We start from the raw sequence: 20003 nt of genomic DNA on the forward strand, positions 1-20003 counted from the left end.
ATTGGTCGACAGACATTTGGTCGATAGGACATTTGGTCGACAAAACATTTGGGTTAGGGTTAGAGTTGGGATTAGGTTAAGGTTAGTTAACCCTAACCCTAAAATGAATCGTTCTGTCGACCAAACGTCTGTCGACCAAATGTCTTGTCGATCAAATGTCTGTCGACCAAACGTCATGTCGACCAATTGACCGGGTACCAGTTGCAAGCGGAGTGGCCAGAAATGTCTAGCCAAATATAAGGGGCTGTGAAGTAATATTTCAGAGAGGTCAAAATCATGATATGCATAAAGCCATGTAGGCCTCAGCCTAACGTAGGCTAAGTTGGCAAAAGCGTCAAATTTTTTGCAACATAGCCAAGGGGTGGAAAGAAGGGGTCCTATAATATCACCACCCTCTAACAGACGTGTCCTACCTGTAAATGCGGTCACCAGTAGTGTAAGTCACCTGCTGAAGCAGAATTTGTCAGAACGAAGACTACATAGTAATGAAAACGTAGCTTGCATCGGCTTCAAATCTTCTGAAGAAATAACCGTTGGTAATAGGCTATAATACACAATAGTATTTATTCCAAAATTGGACGTCCCAGCAAATAAAAATAAAACTTTCATCTGACATAAAACACAAAAACAAACAAAGCAGGCCAAGCTACTACTTAGAAAGAGACCGAACCGGTCAATCATTGCCGAGTTGCTTTTTTCGCAACGACCAAAGTGGGTTCAAATTATATCAAGTATGTGCCTATATCGTCAAAGATTACACTGCGTAACCAGTGGCGTAGCCAGGAAAAATTTTTGGGGGGGGGCCAAATATTTGATGAATTGAAGAGAACGACAAAGTGTTTAATTTGAGCCATCGCCACGTGATGTGCAGTGGTGTATCCTGGTGGGTTGAGCAAGGAAAGCAATAAAGCTGGTGGGGGTTAGAGCGTACCGAAGGCACGCGTATTCTAGGGGGGTCCGGGGGCTTGCTCCCCCGGAAAATTTTTGCAAAATTACACTCAAATAATGGATTAATAGCGCTTTTTGAAAACACTTTTAAGGTAATATTTGTATGAAATTTATTAGCAGATAAACAGCTATTAACTTATTAAAGGTAGAAACTTACACACGAACGGGCAAAAACTTGTTAACTTACACACAAACGGGCAAAAACTGCGGCTAAAATTAGAGAACACCAAAAACTCAGCTACACAAAAACTCAATAACTACAAAAAACCCAACAGAGTAAGCCATTCTGAAATTGCTTTTACAAATTAGTTAAAAGAAACGTAAATCGCGTAAATTTTGCGCGATTTACGATTTGCAAAATTTATTGGTGTCTTTCTGTGTGTCTAAAACAAGTCCTTGGGGGTGTTAATAGCCAGATCTCTTGGAAAACGTTATACATTTCTACAAATTTTATTATATTTTCAACAAAGGAATCAACTTTGGAATCTAAACTTGGAAAATTTGGGGGGGCCATGGCCCCTTTCGCCTCCTGGCTACGCCTATGTGCGTGACTACAGTACAATACAATGTTGATAACAGACTTCCAGAGTGGACCTATCAAGTATTAACACTTAGCCGACGCCACATGCCGATTTAAACAATTTATACATGGGTTTCAGTGGACATACAGTAAAATATGGTGCAAGTGTAATGCACTATATGCTTTAACTTAAATTTCTATCATATTTTGCATACCGCACATTATAGAATTTGAGCATATGCACACTTTGCACAGGCGACTTCGTGCAGTAGCCTACAAGAAAAGCCAGAAGACTAAAACGTTTTAATACTCGAATTTTGCATACAAACTGTCAAGAGACGCATAAGCCAAGCCATACTAAAAAGACGTGTGATGCAAGCATCTGCAATAGGCATGTAATTGATGGTCTGTTGAAAACTGAGCAATGTGAACATGCTTGTTTATTTGTAAAGTTTAAACATATAAACAAAGAATCTGGGCAATTGTTATGCAACAGTACAAATTCGTCAAAGACCGTTGCGAGGTGATGTATTTATTTGCACGCAAACACAACTTTATGTTTGTTTGAAAATATTATTACGCTAACGCCCCTTCCTCTCCAAAAATGGCTTCTAAACTAGGTGTGAAAAAGGCAGGGACCTATTGTTCCATGGCGAAGTATAAAGAGCGAAATAATTATATTCAATAAAAAATAGGTTCCGGTAGCCTACTAAGCTTGAAGAAAAAATTATTTCAAATTTAAAGACGTCACATTTACGAAGTCAAACTTTCTCAGCAGCACTTTATTGCATAGACAACAGTACAGGCCAGCAAAGACCTTTTTCTACATTGATGCAATGTTGTATAAGCGCAAACGCTGATTCAACATAAAAGTACTGATTTGCATGTTGAGTGTAGCATACTGTTGTGGAACCAATTTTTTTTGCAGTGTGGTTAAAAAGTTACTTTTGCGACAAAAATTACAAATTACTTTACTGCTCAAAAACTTTCTAGTCAACTTAAAATTCCCTAAAAGCAGAAAGCAACGTTCGACGTTATTGCACGGTCTGCCCAATCTAGCAAAGTAAACAGATTACGTAAGGAGTCATTCAAATAATTTGCCATCATGCATAAAAATTTAGACCAACGACGATTTCATTCTGGTTTTCAAGAGTAAAGTCTTGAGCTTAAATCTTTTTGTAAAAGTTTTTTTTCGCAGAGCCCTGCGTAGAATATAAATATTTCTACAATGGACTTTACTGCAATGGTCGACCCGCAGAAGAGATAAATCAACAACAAGAAATAAATACAAAGAGTATTCAAAAAGATTTGCGTCATGGCTTGACCAAACAACAAACAAAACACGTCACAAAAATTGCCTAACACTTGACGCAATACTTGGTAACATGCAATTCGCGATGAGCTGCATGAAAGGTGAAGCTGGCTGCGCGTTTATTCAAACTTCCTCTTCAAAGTGTTTTTGAAAATGACTGGTAGAATTGACAGCACAGCTAAACCAGCCATAATAAAGATTCCATTCCACGATATAGCGTCGCCCGCGGCCGTCAGTTGGTATAGAGTCGTTCCACCCTAAATACGAGGTAAATATGACTTGTGAACTTTGAACATTTATATCGGAGTTCCCCAAATTATGGGTCGCAACTCCAAACGAGGTCGCAAATCGTAATTTAAGGATCGCCAAACATATTAAAAACGGGCCTGCAGTAGGTAACTTGCACTGTAAACTGCCCATCAAGGGGTCGCATAAAAAATATTTTTCTTAAATGAGATCGCACAACAAAAAGGCCTGAGAAGCCCTGATGGAACGATCAATAATGGATTTGGAAAACTAGATAACGAATTTAAAAACTTAGAACGAGTTGCATCAAACTTTTTTTTAATGGATATTTTACTTGAATTAGAGAACTTGATATTGAACAACACAAAAACAGTTAAACTGCAAACTTTAATATTTGCTTCAAAACGTGAACCAACTCACTGGGTAAGCCCTTACAACATCAGAGAATGATACACATTGACCAGTGATAGGACAGCCACTTTGCATTTATCAAATGCTGGCATTTGCACAACAATCTAACCTCTTAGTGTAATTTATTAAGAATCGATTTCTCTATCGTAATAGCATTTTCAGCTTATTTAAATAGAATACACACAAATATAAACGTTACAAAACTAGTCACTGCACGAAAGATCACTCAAACAATGCGATTTACAAGGTAGGCTGCTGAGTCATGCTCAGTGATTCGCTGAGTCATGTTGCGCACAATCTTACCTGAATGGCTATAAAAGATAAGGGGGCAACTCCTATAAATGTTGCAAAGAAGAACGTTGATACTGGAATATCAATAACTGGAGAGACGATATTAATAAACCAATTTGGAAGGAATGGAGTGATACGCAAAAAAAGGAGATAGTTGAACATGTGCTCTCGTTGGCCTTCGACCTGCGTCGGCATACAAATGTTGCAGAAAAATTGTTACGTGATAAATAGCGACGATTTTGTTCACAGAACAGAATCACATTAAAACAGAGCTACATTGGCACTGTGTTTGTACAGAATTGCATTGTAAGCATTGTATTCTATACTTTATAAAACCAGTATAAACTTTAATCAGGCACAGTTGGAAACCTTTGTGACAAAATTTATAATGCTTCACTCATCAAATTCAAGGCAGCCCTTGATAGGACGTGATAAACAGGACGATAGACCATTTCTACTCTAAGAGAAATAAAAGGGAAATCTGAAGAGAAATGTAACCAGCAAGCGCTCTAAATTTACATGAGACTTACCACTACCATCCACCGACGCACCCTCTCGGCCAAGTACCTGTCGACCAGAGGCTTGCCAATGAAATAGGAAATCATGTAGCAACCGGTAGCACCGATGCCTGAACACTAAAAGATAGAAATTATCGTTTAATAATGCAACACAGCAAGAAACGTGGCCAGGATACGCAGCAGACGACGAAAATGGGAAAATCCATTAAGCGAGTAGAAGCTAGGCCCGATTTCTGTTCTTGAGGTGCCAGCTCCTCGGTCAGTTATGAGAAGCGGAAAAAAAGCAGTGTTAATAAGCTTGCACATGCACACTGACGACAACCACAAACACGACGATCAATCTACAATGCGCCAATGGATTTTCAAGTGAAAAAAGTAACAAGTTTTTCGGGCAAAATATCATACACCCAAAAGGTACAAACAGTAAGCAAAAAGTCATAAGAGAATTCATTTTCGAATCGTTGTAATTTCTAACTATGAGATCGATGCGATAATTAGTTGAACAACCTGGAAAGGAGCAGCACCTTGAATTGGTTATTGACTTACCATGCAGACTAGAAATAGTGCGATGTAAAATGGGTAGAGAAATCCTGATAGGATGCTAAGGAATACCGAGCCTGGTATTGCAAACGTTTGCAAGCTGCAGCAGATAGGCTTGTTAAAGAATTTAACAGTAAACATTCGTTTGCACCGAAATCTGAAACAGCTCTAACGTAGATTGTTACATAGATGTAACATCTGCCCACACTCAAAAGTGACTAAGAACATTATCAACTACAAGAGTCTCCTATAAGTCAGCAGTTGTGAACTGAGCAAATGGCAGTTGAGGAAGTGACAACTGAGCTAGCTACATTTTCAGCAAGTGGCTAAAATTGGCAAATGACGAGAATTGGCAAACTGAGCAAGCCGAAACTTTGCATGTCTCAAGTCAGCATAAGCGATGACCAAGCAAGTCGGAGGCCAGCTGAAAATCTCATTTGCTGACTTGGACAGTAGCTGAAATGTACTTGCTGAGTTGAAGCACTTGCTAAGTGGTCCGACGACCAAATTACAACAACAGTAACGGAACGAGAAAAAAGGATACAAGATGTATGTGACAAAAAAGGCAGCCATAACTTCATAGTAATTTGAATCCTTGTATTTTGATAACACTCTTCCCAGCTCTTTAGCGTCTTCCATGTTTCTTGGAAGTTTCAATTTATCTTTCTCTTGCCTGTGACAAAATATTCCAGACATAATTTTTGTCTTGGGAGATTTTACGTCAAGAATTGTCAGACGTTGCTACGTCACAAAAATCATTGCGTGTGCGTAATATTTCACGCAAGCGTATATGATCAATCATATGTTGTAATCTATTCAAACTAAGTTACACAAACATTGTTCAGAAGCTCGGAGCAACTCAGTTCGGTAGGCTATGATCCTAAAGGGGGTCATAGAAATTTCTCTCTGAGAAAAATCAAGGCTATAACCGGGGCACCACTCCGCTATCAACGGCATGCCTTTTAAGTGTCTTGCCGAAAACACAGTCACATGCTCTTGAGCGGTGTCGAGCCCGCGGCCTTTCGAACGTAGAATCATGGATCTCACCACTCGGCTATGCAGCCGACTCATCAACAGGAAAAAAACAGTAAAGGTTGATCACATTTTAAAAATTGCAGAAGCCATTGACAAAATGGCGTTTTCAAAACGCAAACATTATGCGCACAATGGTAAATGTCAAACACCCCTGTGTTGATACAAGGTTTAATGGTTGACAAATAAAGCACAAACACGCGCGGAAAAATAAAGCAATGCTAGCATAAAACACTGTCATAATGAACACTAACGACTTACTGTTCCATCTCAGGAAAGTTTTGATAAATCGTCACAATGAGAGCTGCCGCGCATAGAAATATTGTAACAATAGCAACGATGGATGACTTCGTTGATTGTCGACTGGAATCTAAACAAATAAGAAAATCACCAATGTTAAGGTGTTACGACAAGTACTTTTTTTCAGACACACGCTTTGTCACGACAAGTGCTATTATTTTTGCTTTGGTGGTCAAAAAGAAACTAAATTAAAACTGTACTGAACGTTCATGTGATCCATTCATTTGCACATCAGTGTTGGATAAATCATGTGATGCTGCAATGCTAGGGCTACAACACTCATAACATAACTCTCTTTGGACTGTGAACACCCTGAGCAAACAATAGAATACCTTTGGAACCCTGAAATGGAGTAAGTAAGTAAAGGGGGTCCCATACTTGATTCAAGTGTCGGGTATGAGAAGATAGGGTTCTCATTGTACTAAGCCTTCGGCACTATGGAGAGTAGGGTGGCCAGTTCCTTTCTCTCGGCCGCCTTTACTTCAGCAACTACGCCCACCCAATTTATTACACCCTGGGTAGAGGTGAGCGGTGTTTTCAACAACCAGCTGAAGCCGGGAGTCGAACCAGGTTTGCATAATTGGAAAGCCAACGCCTTATCCGTTGCGCCATCCCACCGCTTTGAAAAACTGTACTGAAATGGAGTACAGTACTTATTAGCACTCGATAAAGTTCAACAGCAAACCAAGCGCTGGTTGGCTGCTCTGTGAAATCCACTGTTTGACACACGAGAAAGGTGCCATGTTAAACATACCGATCTGTTTTGACCTACCTTTTTTGAAGGAATGTTCATCAAGATAACCATACAAGGTTCCCGCTACCTTAAAGTTTTTTAAAGGCACAATAGGAACAGGTAAATGAGCGTGGTCAGGATACTTCGTAACATTGCGTTGAATAGGAGAGTCTTTAGGTAATGTTAATTTAGGTTGGTCTTTCTTGTTAGTCAGCAAATCGATTAGCTGTTCAGTTCCTTCATACAAAGATGATCTACGATGTTCTGGGATTCGAGAGCTGCTAGTACAACCACCCGAATTGAGATAAGAGGGCATTGAAATAGCTGGGAGTTTGTACGAATGTGTCCGTTTTATCTTTGACAGATTAAAGGGTACAGTTTTACTGTCTTTTGAGAAATCTTCCGAAGGTGATGCATCTCTTGATATTCCTAACACTCGATGCCTGAGATACGATATTCCGTCAAAGAAACTTGCATAATTGTTACTGTTTGCAGATTGAAAGGTTGTTGGAAGTATAGATTCACTTCGTATCCACAACCAGTCTTTATACAATTCCATTTTTGAACAAAAACAATCATTTACTGCGGACATAACACATCATTTTACAGTAAAAAAACAAAAATGTTCTAAGACCTACTGCAGCTACAGTATCATAGCCGATGTGACCTTACAGCAGCCTTTGCTTTACAGCTTTGTAATAAACGCTAAGTACTGCATCTAATCTCAATGGATCCTCTGGACATAGTCAATACCACCGACAATAAACTCAGTTTAAGTTGAGCCTACCATAAATTTAACAACAAGAGATCAAATGCAGGATAAAGCGTTCTTAAACTTGAGCGGAATAGAACGCTGTACAACCTCAAGTTAAGCCTGCAACTTGCATCTCACTGGAAACTGCCAAAAACCTCCAATTATTTATCACTCTCAACTGTCAACAAATACACAAATGTTCTAGGTGTTGGTAGCTGCCCAACAATTATCTTTCATCAGTTATTAATCAACAAGATAGAGACTGCAAATAGAACTCTGCATTATCTGAGCATCTTCAACCTAATGATTAACAATCATGCAGGTGCATAGTCCAGTGGCCCAACAATGGATTTTTTTTTATGCAAGATAACCACAAATAAGCCGCGGTTTCTGGACTTTGCCCAGAGTAATTGAACCATCGCTGTTGTACAGTAGTTTGTTTTAAGAGTGACACAATCGGTTTCGTTTGTGTACTTGTTAAGTTTTTTTGACGTAATAAAACTTCTTTCATGTTAACAAACTTACCACTCTAGCCCAGACATCAAATCTGTCCTGATTTTCTGTCTGGGATATAATCAGTAAGTTACAATATTTATTAGGTACAGATATTACCTAAAAAAATAAACAGCGCACTTTTTTAATGCAGTGCTAGATCAAATGTCTTGGAGTGCTTTAACAGTGAAAAAACAACACAAGGTAAAAGCAAAATAAGAAATACAGGTAAATAAAAAATAAAGTACCGTACAAAAACATGAGTCCACATAAAATGTGTTTCAGTCATGCAGTACCTGCAATTTTAATCTTACAAAGAAGGTCATTTTATAAAGCAGCAAGATAGATCTAAAAAAGTCTGTAGGTAAAACTTAAACTCGTTCAGGGAACACACAAAATGATCAGCTGAAATTAGGCCTACAACAATAATTTATCGTTTCTAGAACTAGTTGCAACATTCATCTGATGAAAGTGAACATTGCAACTAGTGCTAGAAACGACAATTGTCCTCATGAACACCTAATCTTTGCAGTATTCAACAATAATTTACTTGCAAGACTTGAAAAATTCCAAGTACAAAACGATGATAGCTTATGTGGGTCAAATGAGTGCAAGCACTGAGTGAAATTTGAACCAAAGTATTTCAAATTTTGACAAAAGTTGATTCAAAGCCAATGCCTTAAGGTAGATGTGTTGGAATTTGCACACATGAAAAATAGTTTTTACTGCCCTTTTTTCAAAACGTTGCAATAACATATGCCAGTGCTGCAAATAACAACTATCGCAATGATATAAAATGACCGATTAAATTGCTAATCAACCTTAAAATTCTGCTTAGGCTACAGTATTCATTTCATGTGAACATTGCAAGTCTACAATTAAATTGCTACCTAGTACATCATTGTTTTAGGTGATGCTAAGATTTCAGATCGACTGCAACAATGACTGTACACAGGCAAAAATCAAACAGTTATTTATATAATGAATTTTTAATAGATAATTATCTATTCCTAGAGCTCGACCGATATCACTTTTTCAGGCCGATGCCAATATTTATGAAAATTTTAGGCCGATACCGATATATATCAACTACGAAAAATTTGTTACCAACAAAGTTATTAAGCAACAAACCAGGCCAAGAAAGTTTATGCATTGGTTGCTGTAATGGAAAAATCATTCTTAACACTAATCACAAAAAAACACCAAGCAAAAAAGAAACAACCAAATGCAATAGCCTACTGTTTTGTGTTCAATTCAATAATCAAAGTTCAACAGTTTCAAATTGTAGCTCAAAAAACATAGGTTCTCGGCATTCATACCAAGAAGAGAACATCTTTTGTCATCGTAAATCAGTCCAACACGACAGGAGTTTCTGCTAGGATTTGCACAAACACCGGTGTCACCGCCACTAGCCTGATAAACAAAAGCACAACCAGACAGCACCAATTAAACAGGCAGCTAGAAGAGCGGCTTTCCACGTGCACAAAACAAGACATTCAAAAGCATAACCACGTGCTGCGTGCAAAAATGGATTGCGTGCACCCGCTTGCACGTACTTAAAACAAGAGAGTTTAAATGCGCGTTTGATCAACTTGTATTGAGTGTGCTTTTGCTGGCTGATGTTTATCGGCGAAAAATAGCCGATACAATATATTGGCTACTCCTGATATCGGCCGATAAATATCGGCTGACCGATATATCGGTCGAGCTCTATCTATTCCATTAAAATTTGTATATTGCTTAACAAGTGAAATGAGTTTAGAATTTACTTAAAATCATTAAATTTTTCAAATACAGTTTGGATCATGGCACATCAAAGCTCAGAATTTGTACTTTGACAATTGCCTATGCAGCTTTACAATCCATAATTTTATGTTGGAAATGATTTTGCATGATAATGACATACATGTATGCTTATTGTGAAGGCTCTATCAGCAATTGGAATTCAACAAATTATACAAAAATAAAACCGGTAGATAGATTGTTTGACTAACAATACCTGTATTGTTTTGAACATCCTCGATTGATGTTTCCCTTTCATCAGTTTCAGTTGGAGTTCTTCTCTTCGACAATCTATTACTTTCAGTCATAATACAAAGTTATATATAACTTTAATATGTGAACACTTGACAACCTAGATTAAAAATTTGGGTTAAATGTTTTGATAATTAGCCAATACAGATAGCCCACAGTCAAATAAAAGAATACCACTTAATTCTAAATTTAATAGTTGCCTTCTGAAAATATTGTTATTTTAAAAATCTCAGCACATTAGGCTTAAGCTTTGGTTTGTACTAAGTTGTACTGGCCAGGCACTACAGACGAGTAACTTACCAACTAAACGACTATTTATGCAGATTTTAAGCCTTTCAATGTTTGTCACTTTCGCCAGTTCATTGACATAAGTGGTAAGATTCATCACTTGTTCCAGCTGGTAATGTTTTTTGACAAAGACATTTTTATGAAAAAATAATATATAATTTATACCGGCCATGTAATGTCAATGTAAGCAGGGCTTTGGAGCCGGAGCCATGCATTTTTAACACAGCTGGAGCTCTATGTAAAATTCAAAAGAAGCTGGAGCCAGTTGTGTGAAAAATAGCTCCGGTTCCGATGTATTTCATAAGATGCTATGCCTCTACTATTGGCTGAATTCACATAATTTGAGAATTCACAATATTTTGAACATAACAGCAACCCTTCACAAAATTAAGAATTGTTGATTCTTTGGCGCCATCTTTTCTAACTAACCACGTTGATGGGGATTTGACAGCAGAGCAGTCACATCTTCATAGCTGCAACCGATGGTACTGACTAGCCTACTGACTGATGTTCATCCTTAAACCTCAGTTTTTGACGTAATGGAGCCGGAGCTGTGGTATCAATGAGCTCCGGAGCTGGAGCAATTTCACATTTATGCCTGCTCCAAAGCCTGGAATGCAAGTAAAAAAATAAGAGCCCAAAATGCAAAAACAAAACTCGTGTTTGGCAAAATTTTTAGACCAGCACAGTTTTTATCTTCAGTGCAATTTATAGCAATGACGATGCACACAGTACAAGCATCAGTTTTAACACTGTCTGAATTTTGAATCCTGTACTTTGGGCTTTTAACTTCTTTAGCTATAAAAAAAACTTGAATTTTTGCATCACGATGGCTAGCCTATATAGTAGGGTGGTTCAAAAAAAGTGAAATTTTGAAATTGTAAAGTCTTACCCTTTCAAAAGTTTCCATTTACTACAAAAACACCTTGTGTAAAATATTTTTGAAAAATATTAATGTTTAGGGGTAGCTCAAGGCTTTCGAAATTTGGGGGTATTTGACGAAATAGGTCAAACTTTAAATACTTGTATTTTGTAAATCCTTAAAGCAAACATACATCTGTTTGGGTTCATTTTCATCAGGTTGGAGAGTACTATAACTTGGTAAAGTCAAACAATGGTAAATATGTACTTTTGGAAAATCGCGATTTTAAAATTTTACAAATGGACTACAAAAACATTTAATACATTTTTTAAGCATTTAATGGTAGGTGAAACATGTTGAAATTTCAGTAAAATCTGAAAATTGTTGCAATTGATGTATGTGATGCACAGCACAATGCACATTTTCACATACAAAGTCAAGTGCCAGACAATCGATAGCCGGGGCATTCCATTTATAATCAAACACCCCTTGTAACCACTAGTCACAGATTTTGCTTATTTTGACATATTTTATATATACATACTAAAAAATGATGAAAATAGCAAAAAAATTGAAATATCTTCATTGGGGGCCGAGATAGAGCACTTTGAATTTTCGGCCACTAGTAGGATTTTGGGAGCTGAGCACAACCATTTTTTCATTTTGCGCCTTCATTTTTTGGCAATAGCTCTTTACCTTGAACGATTTTCATAATGAAAACATGCATTTTACCAATTTAAGACCCAAGGAATTCATTTTAAGCTTACTACCAAAGAACAGAAGGGTTATGAGATATAACCTTCTTTACCATTCGGGTTTATCTCAAAGCCTGGATGACAGCTCCTCTCTCAGCCTGTGCTGCCAACAATGAACTCCTGCTCTTGCAGCCCCTGGTACAGTACAAACACATTAACCTAGCCATTTCTAAGGTAGCAGCAGTGAAGCTCGTTGGCCACATCTGGGTTTTTTTTTTTTGGTCATTTATCGGTCATTGACCGAATTTTTAGCAAAATGTCCGAAAAAAATGTAGTCAATTCGGTCAAAATGTCCGAAAAAATATATAGTCAATTGACTATTAATGACCAAAAATGACCAAAAATGATCGAAATAAATAAAAAATGACCGAATTTTTTCAAGTCATTTTGGACAAATGACCGAAAAGTCTCAGCAAAAAAAAAAAACCCAGGGCCACATGTAGTATCTATCAGAAAAGTTGATTGGACTGGCCTTGTTTGACAAGAATGTGCCTGCAGCACTGAAACGAAAAATGACTTTCGTATTGGCTAACGATGGACATACAGAATCTGTATTACAGATCCTCCGAAGCGAATTCATGCGAATCTAAAAAAATTCAAGGAAGTTGTTTGCTGTTTGGTAGACTTTGTCACACAAAGATCCCAATGCTTTTTGAGAGAAAAAAACTTCCTGATGGTTTTCTCAAAGCAGATCCAGAGACATGGAAAGGGCGAGAAGATTTTCAAGCAGCGTGTGACATTGTGCAGGCCATAAAAGTTGTCAACGACCACGCAGAACAAAGAGTAGCTCTAATTCAGGAGTTGAGTGGCCTACTGACATGTGATGAGGAACAACTTCAGTATCTGTCACAGGTTGTGCAGTGTGCACGAACACAGAAAAGCTTAGCCTGACAGCAACAAAAAGACACTCCCTGAGAAAGTCTGAATGGTTCATGGCTATCAATTGTCTGGCACTTGACTTTGTATGTGCATTGTGCTGTGCATCACATACATCAATTGCAACAATTTTCAGATTTTACTGAAATTTCAACATGTTTCAGCTACCACTAAATGTTTAAAAAAATGTATTAAGTGTTTTTGCTGTCATTTTGTAAAAATTTTAAAATCGCAATTTTTCAAAAGTACATATTTACCATTGTTTGACTTTACCAAGTTATAGTACTCTCCAACCTGATGAAAATGAACCCAAACAGATGTATGTTTGCTTTAAGGGATTACGAAATACAGGTATTTAAAGTTTGACCCATTTCGTCAAATACCCCCAAATTTTGAAAGCCTTGAGCTACCCCTAAACATTAATATTTTTCAAAAATATTTTACACAAGGTGTTTTCGTAGTAAATGGAAACTTTTGAAAGGGTGAGACTTTACAATTTCAAAATTTCACTTTTTTTGAACCACCCTACTATATAGTAGCCATAGAAACTCTGGTCCCCAAGTCACTTGAGCATAAAATTGCATTTTCTTTTGCTGAGGTTTCAACAACAAAGCCAGTGTTGACAGCTTTATAACAAGACCAACAAATTATCTATAAGTTATGTCAAATCACCCCGAAGTCACATCAAATTACCTAGAAGTCATCTCGAATTACCCATGAGGCATGTCGAACCACCCATAAGTGTCTATAAGTCACATCGTATTACTCATAATTAACAAGAGTAATTCAACGCGGAGCACATCTTTTAGGTGCAGACAGTTAGGTGCCTGCCAAATAGATGTGCACACTGAGGTACCCGGTCATTTAGGGGCTATTCCCAGTAAAGTCTATTTCATTACGATAGATGCTTGATGGTAATACTGCAGACAGTGGCATACGCAGGATAATGTCAAGGGGGGGAGGCATTCAAAATGCTTTTGGAATCGAAACAAAAACAAATTAAAAAAACACCCATTTTCTACTTATAACCAGCAAGTTATATTGTATATCGACGGTCAAAAACAAAAAAGTTGTAAGTGCATTTTTACACTTTGCAGTAAAAGGCCAAAAAAACAATTTTTTTTTCTTTTTTAAATTTCATTAATACTTTTACTTTGAGCATTAATATCTGTCACTATACTAGTAAAATAGTAGTAGATAGCCTTTAGTGCATAGGCTTTGAAAATGCAAAAAAGAGAATTTCTCAAATGTCACAATTACGACTTTCTTGTTTTCGACCGTCGATATATAAGATGAGCCTTTTGCATGCTTATTGCAATTTTTAACGTATTTTATTAATTTTCAGTGTTTAATTGCGCATTTTCCGTATTTTATTTATTGCATGATATAAATTTTCATCTTAACACCAGTGCACCTGTTCAAACAAAAGAGTTTGTAAAGTGGGTCTTCGCTGTACTTGCATCATCAGGCACTGGCCGCACTGCACACTGATATGTTTCAAACTGAAATTCACTTTGTAACACAGTGGAGAGAACTGTCATATAATTAAAAATTTATGATAAAAAATTATGAGTGTAATTTGACACACCAAATAGTAGGCTATCTAAAGGGCAATCACTCCAATCCCCCTGGATCTGCCACTGCTTTCAAAACAGGACGAAAAACGTTTACAGGGTATTTGTTTTTTGTCCAGGAAATTTGTCAATCAGTAGATCAGTTAGGTAAGCGCTTGGTTTTGCAAACAAAAAAACGGCAAGATCAGACACCTATAGTTTTACACTTCTTCTTCAACAGATTGATCATGTTTGATCAGTTGTGATCTCCCTTATAAACTGTCTACATTTTGTTCTGTCTTTTGTTTTTATTAGTGCTTCCGGCATGCTTTTTATTCCTGTAATTTGCTTGATATTGTCAACTAGTTTTACACTAGGGGTGAGAAAATGCAAAGATAGCTCACAAGCTACAGCCTTGAGCCCTCTGTTGCTCATCCAGCAACAAGTAGTGGAAGACGAAAAACGTTAAAAAGAAGAAACGGAGATCCTAAAGAATCGACTGAGACCTTTGTGCAGAATTGCCAGATTTTTGTCAGAAAAAGTAGCAAAACGGATTGGAAAGTAGCCCAATTTCGCTGGGTGGCGCTAACCAGAGGAAAACTGGTCACAAAATTGGTTTTAACGTCACTCTATTAGCTTCATTGTGCTACCATTGTTGCTGACTTAAAATATTATAAGACTGTTACAGCTAGCCTCCATTATGCTAATAAGATTTGCTACATTACTACCCACTACACCTCTAGTCTTTGTCTAATTAAACTATATCTTGTCTAAAGTTTACTAATTCAAACCTAAACCCAACTCTTAACCATAAAAAATAAGTCTATCACAAGATTCACACTTCAACAATAGCAACTACTTACAAAAACCCCTGGAGGAACTTCTGCCTTTTAACAAACGCATAGAACCGAATAGAGGGCAGAGGCTACAATGCTTGGCCTACTGGGTAACTCAGCAAGTCGCCCCTAGGCTAGGAACAGTATACATGGTCATCACGCCATTTTTACCAAAAAGAGAGAGAAGAGAAAAAACATAAAAACGCTCGAAAGTGAGGGACGTGATGCAAGTCGATTATTCTGTGATTCTTTCCACTTTCATCTTTGTTGGGCATTATAACTTAAGGGAAGTAAAAAGTAGCCCAAAAAGTCGCAAATGTCAAAAAATCGCAAACCTTCAAATTCAAGTCGCGAAGCGAATTAAAAGTAGCCCAATTCGCGATAAGTAGCCCAATCTGGCAACTCTGCCTTGGTGTTTGTCTATGACGTCATCACACGGACACGATGTGACGTCATACAAATAGGCGCAACTACTTTTGGGAAGAAAGAGAACGGTGAAAAACCGCGGAATAGAAGTGGTGAAGCTGAATGGATATGGACTTTTTAAAAAAATGTTCAAAGTGCCTCCACCAAATGTGCTGTAGCTTTCTTATTTTTGATTGGATTTTAACGATTTCATTATCGTTAGAAACATAGGCGCAGCCAGAAGGGGGCGAAAAGGGCCATAGCCCCCCAAATTTTCAAAGTTTGGATTCCGAAGTTGAGCCTTTTGTTGAAAATACAACAAAATCTGTAGAAAATTATATCGTTTTCCAAGACATCTGGCAATTAACACCCCCCAGAACTTGTTTTAGACACAGAGAAAGACAACAATAAATTTTGTAAAAACAAATGAACGAAGTACTTTTAAGTCACATTCCGGCTTTGCGTGAAGAGCCTGATTAGGCTACTTCTCTATAGAGCGTTTTCGACCATAACCGCAACGACCTGAACGTTTTGCTGAACATATAAAAAGAAACATGTGAAGTACTTGGAGTACAAGAGCTGATAATGCCCAGAATAGTGGAGGTACAAGTTTACCGTGCTAACGTTTGTGCTGAATCGGTTTCCCAATATTTCCAACGTTCGGTATGTCCCATACATCGACGGATTGAGTAGGCTAACTTTCTTCAGGAACGATTCAGTGACAACCCTTAATTTTTTGCGTTGCTATCCATCCTTCCACCAAACAAACCAACCAAGATAGATGAGATTGAGCATTTGTATTTTTTTTTTATTTTTTATTATCTTTATCCTGCATTGCGGGAAAGCGGACTTGAGCGCCATGCATCGGTGTACGTCGGAAGGTGTTCTGTCTTTTGTTTGTCTGACCCACACTGCAGCCGACTGCAATGCCTGTTTCCGGTTGTCTACTCTACTTATGACTTAAATTTGGTACTACCCTTTACTCGAAATCAATCACTGGGTGGAGGCAATTATCGTAAAGTTTCTTGCCCAGAGAAACAAAACAGCAAGTGTGCGGGTGGCTGGAGTCGAACATGCAGGCTCTCGACTGCGAGCCCAACGCGCTAACCACTCGGCCACTGCTGACCTTAAAAATTGAATGAGGCTGCTGTTCACCAGGCATTTGATTAAATAACATGAGGCGTTCTACTGGTACAAATTAAACTGAATACTGAAAAGTTTGGGTGTTCATCAGGACAAATATCGTTTCTAGCACTAGTTGCAACGTTCATCTGATGAAATTGAAATCGTCGATCGAGATCGAAATCGAGATTTCTAGTGGTCTTCACAGCTTCGAATTTATGTTTATTGTTGAAAGTTTTTACGTAATTTAACGTGGAAAGTAACCGCCCACACATCATTAGCCAATCTTTATAATGTTGTGTTCTATTTTTATTGCCTTCTATGGCATTTTTCTGTTGGTCTCCACTGCTTCGAATTTTATGTTTATTGTTGAAAGTTTTTACATAATTTAACGTGAGAAGTAACCGCTCACACATCATTGGCCAATTTTTTTTAATATTGTGTGTGTTTTTATATTTTTTCTTGCCTTCAATCGCACTGCAGTAGGCTACCGTATATCAGGGGTCCACAAATACTTGTTGGCGCAACCCAAAAATCAATCGTTCGAAATCTTCGCGACCCAAACGTTTCAGAAGCATATAATTTTGTGCAAAATACTTTGCAATTTAATATCAATACGGTCGTCTCCGCTTATTAACCCACATCGGGACCGGACAATTTTGGGCTTACTTAGAGGGGACAATTTTCTACCACTCCTATACCTTCAGTAATTCAGAATAGACCCAATTGGCCCTTAATAACTGGGTGGAAAACCGTTGGCGTCGTCGTCGTGTCGCTGGCACCCGGTCACTGTGCGTAGGGCGCTGTTTATGCCAGTGTCGATGTCGTGGCAGTGAGCACTGCGGCACCAAACAGGTGCACAGTACTCTGCTGAAGAGTAGACAAGGGCTAAGGCTTCTATACACAAAGTGTCAGCTCTCGCCTCCCAGCTGGAGCCTGCCAAGCGCTTGAATAGCGCAGCGCAAGATGTCAGTTTCTTGCGCAGTGACACCAAATGGTGGCGGTATGTGAGCGATCTATCTATTGTCACCCCCAGATACCTTGGTTCGGGGCAGAAGGACAGAGGTTTTCCTTTGTTCTGAACATGTAGATAACGATAAGCTTCCCGATCGTGCAGGTGGAAAGCTGCTGCCACAGTTTTGGTTTCGCTGAGTTTCAGTCGCAAGTTCTGGAGATAAGCTGAGAGAGTTTTTATGTCCTGGCTCAAGGTGTTTTTTAGGCTTTATCTCGTGGGCTTAATAAACGGGGACTACTGTAGGGCAAAGTGGGGCGTGTTGTCACAGGGGCGTGTTGTCACAGCACGATTTCCATGTGATAACCCAAGCGTATAACCACGAGTTTTCGATGGAAGGCATAGTTTTCAGTTCTCTTTCGTACAAGCAGTGAAGGTTAATCAATTTGTCACCACAGCAGAAATTATGAAGAGTGCCATTGAATTTTGGGCAAAATCAGGTTTTATAACTAAACTAAAAAATGGTCTGGCAAACTAAGGTATGATCATAACTGATCAGGAAAGATACCATTGTCATTGCGCATTGTCATGGTGCGCGAAATGTCAGTGAAGCAATAAACCATCCTGTTTGTTGTTTATTTACTTTCAATTTCATCAGATGAACGCTGCAACTAGTGCTAGAAACGGTGCAAATTAAACAGTTACTAAACTATCACAAGATGTATACAGTGACAAACTGCTTTTATTCCGACGTTTCGTCAATCAGAGACGACTGACGTCTTCTGGGGGCTAGACCAGGTAGTGACTACCTGTCCAGCATGGCAAAACATAGGACCAGCTTTTTGGGCTCAATAATAACCTATGCACAAAAAAATGGAAGCCTCATAATTGTTCGGGGCCCTACTGAAGAAGCTAGGCTACGGTCATGATTGAATAGCAGTCCAGCTCAATAAAACTGTGGAAAACTCTACAGCTGTGATAGCTTACCTCAAATATAATTTTATAGTCGTTATCTATTGTTATTCTAAATTTGTTTAATTTGGCTTGATATGCGAGGTTGGTGGGTGCATGGTATTCTTAAAGTATAATGTCCGGTATTATCCAATTGCAGCTGATTCATATTCAGTGCAAGTAAGACCCAAATTCTCATTTATTATTATAAAGACACAGTAACGCACAATCTAGACCAACAGCATTTTGCTTTCACACCAACACAGTAGCCTATACGGTATACCACACTACCAGTAGCTCTTTCAAGCGCCATAGCTTTTGCACAGTTACGAGAGCCCATTATAAATGGCTTATCACTGTCTCACTTGGCCTATTTTTCTTATAAAAGTAACTTCAATAAAATAAAACAGTCAGTTCCTTGTTTTTTAAGGTTCATTTTACGTTTTTACGAAGATTCTAGGCTACTAACTGCTAAACAATTTATCACTTGCTGAACAAGTATTCTTAAGCAGTTTGGTGCTTGCCAATGAAGTAGCCAGCGTGATTGTTTTCCACGTCACGCTTCATTGCACAGATCTGTAGGAAAGGTTTATAGATAGCTTATAACCTATAAAGTGCAATGTAGGCTACCGTGAAAATACTTACCTACAGCGAAGGTGTGGACACCTTAGATAGCTTTTTGAAGCCCTAACCTGATAAAAGGCTACACAATAATAGGCTATAGGCTAGCCTACAAATTTTCAAGGAATAATTTATCGAAATCTTTCTGTGGTCGTGAATGATTTTTTTAAATACAGTAGGCTAACTTATTTTAAACCAAACCTTCTACCCAAATCTAATTTTAATTTGATGAATTTGGTTAGACACAAAGCGATCTATGGCCTACATACAAAGTGTGCATCTTGATAGAAAAAACATTATTGCGCCAAAAATGTTAATAATAATAATAATAATTTATTTGCATCAGACAAAGCTGTCCATATCCAAAACAAAACAACAAAATAATACACAAACTGCAAATGCACAAACAACGAACAACAACAACGAAATAACATCAAAAAATAACAAAATAATACACAAACTGCAAATGCACAAAATCTCAATAAATAGGCTAGGCCTATCTACTGTTACAAGTTTACAGACAATGGTACGGTAGCGTTACAAGTTAGAAGAACTGAAAGTATTGAGAACGATAAAAACAATCAGATGACATGGCAGCCATCAAAACTAGATAATAGCATACATAGAATTAAAAACAGAGAGAGACTGTTA

The 20003-nt window shown here is 38.0% G+C and overlaps 1 protein-coding gene across 1 annotated transcript; it reads right to left on the reverse strand.

Moving 5' to 3' along the window:
* Positions 1-545: 545 nt before the first annotated feature.
* Positions 546-7410, reverse strand: LOC145783387 (transmembrane protein 41B-like). The gene is made up of 7 exons (XM_082595243.1): positions 6891-7410; positions 6080-6188; positions 5331-5459; positions 4793-4886; positions 4259-4363; positions 3741-3911; positions 546-3037 (listed from the first exon to the last, which is right to left on the reverse strand). Exons 1-7 carry the CDS (start codon positions 7408-7410, stop codon positions 2900-2902), a joined length of 1266 nt encoding a protein of 421 aa, XP_082451369.1. The 3' UTR covers positions 546-2899.
* Positions 7411-20003: the final 12593 nt, after the last annotated feature.

Source organism: Aplidium turbinatum, chromosome 14 (assembly GCF_918807975.1).
Source record: "Aplidium turbinatum chromosome 14, kaAplTurb1.1, whole genome shotgun sequence".
In the NCBI taxonomy this organism is placed as follows: domain Eukaryota; kingdom Metazoa; phylum Chordata; class Ascidiacea; order Aplousobranchia; family Polyclinidae; genus Aplidium; species Aplidium turbinatum.

Excerpts from the sequence above, each read along its gene's own strand:
- LOC145783387 (XM_082595243.1), bottom strand. The coding sequence starts at position 7,410 with ATGGAATTGTATAAAGACTGGTTGTGGATACGAAGTGAATCTATACTT. Across the intron at positions 6,189-6,890 it reads TGAACATTCCTTCAAAAAAG|ATTCCAGTCGACAATCAACG; the intron begins GTAGGTCAAAAC and ends TTATTTGTTTAG. Across the intron at positions 3,912-4,258 it reads TGCGTCGGTGGATGGTAGTG|GTCGAAGGCCAACGAGAGCA; the intron begins GTAAGTCTCATG and ends ATGCCGACGCAG.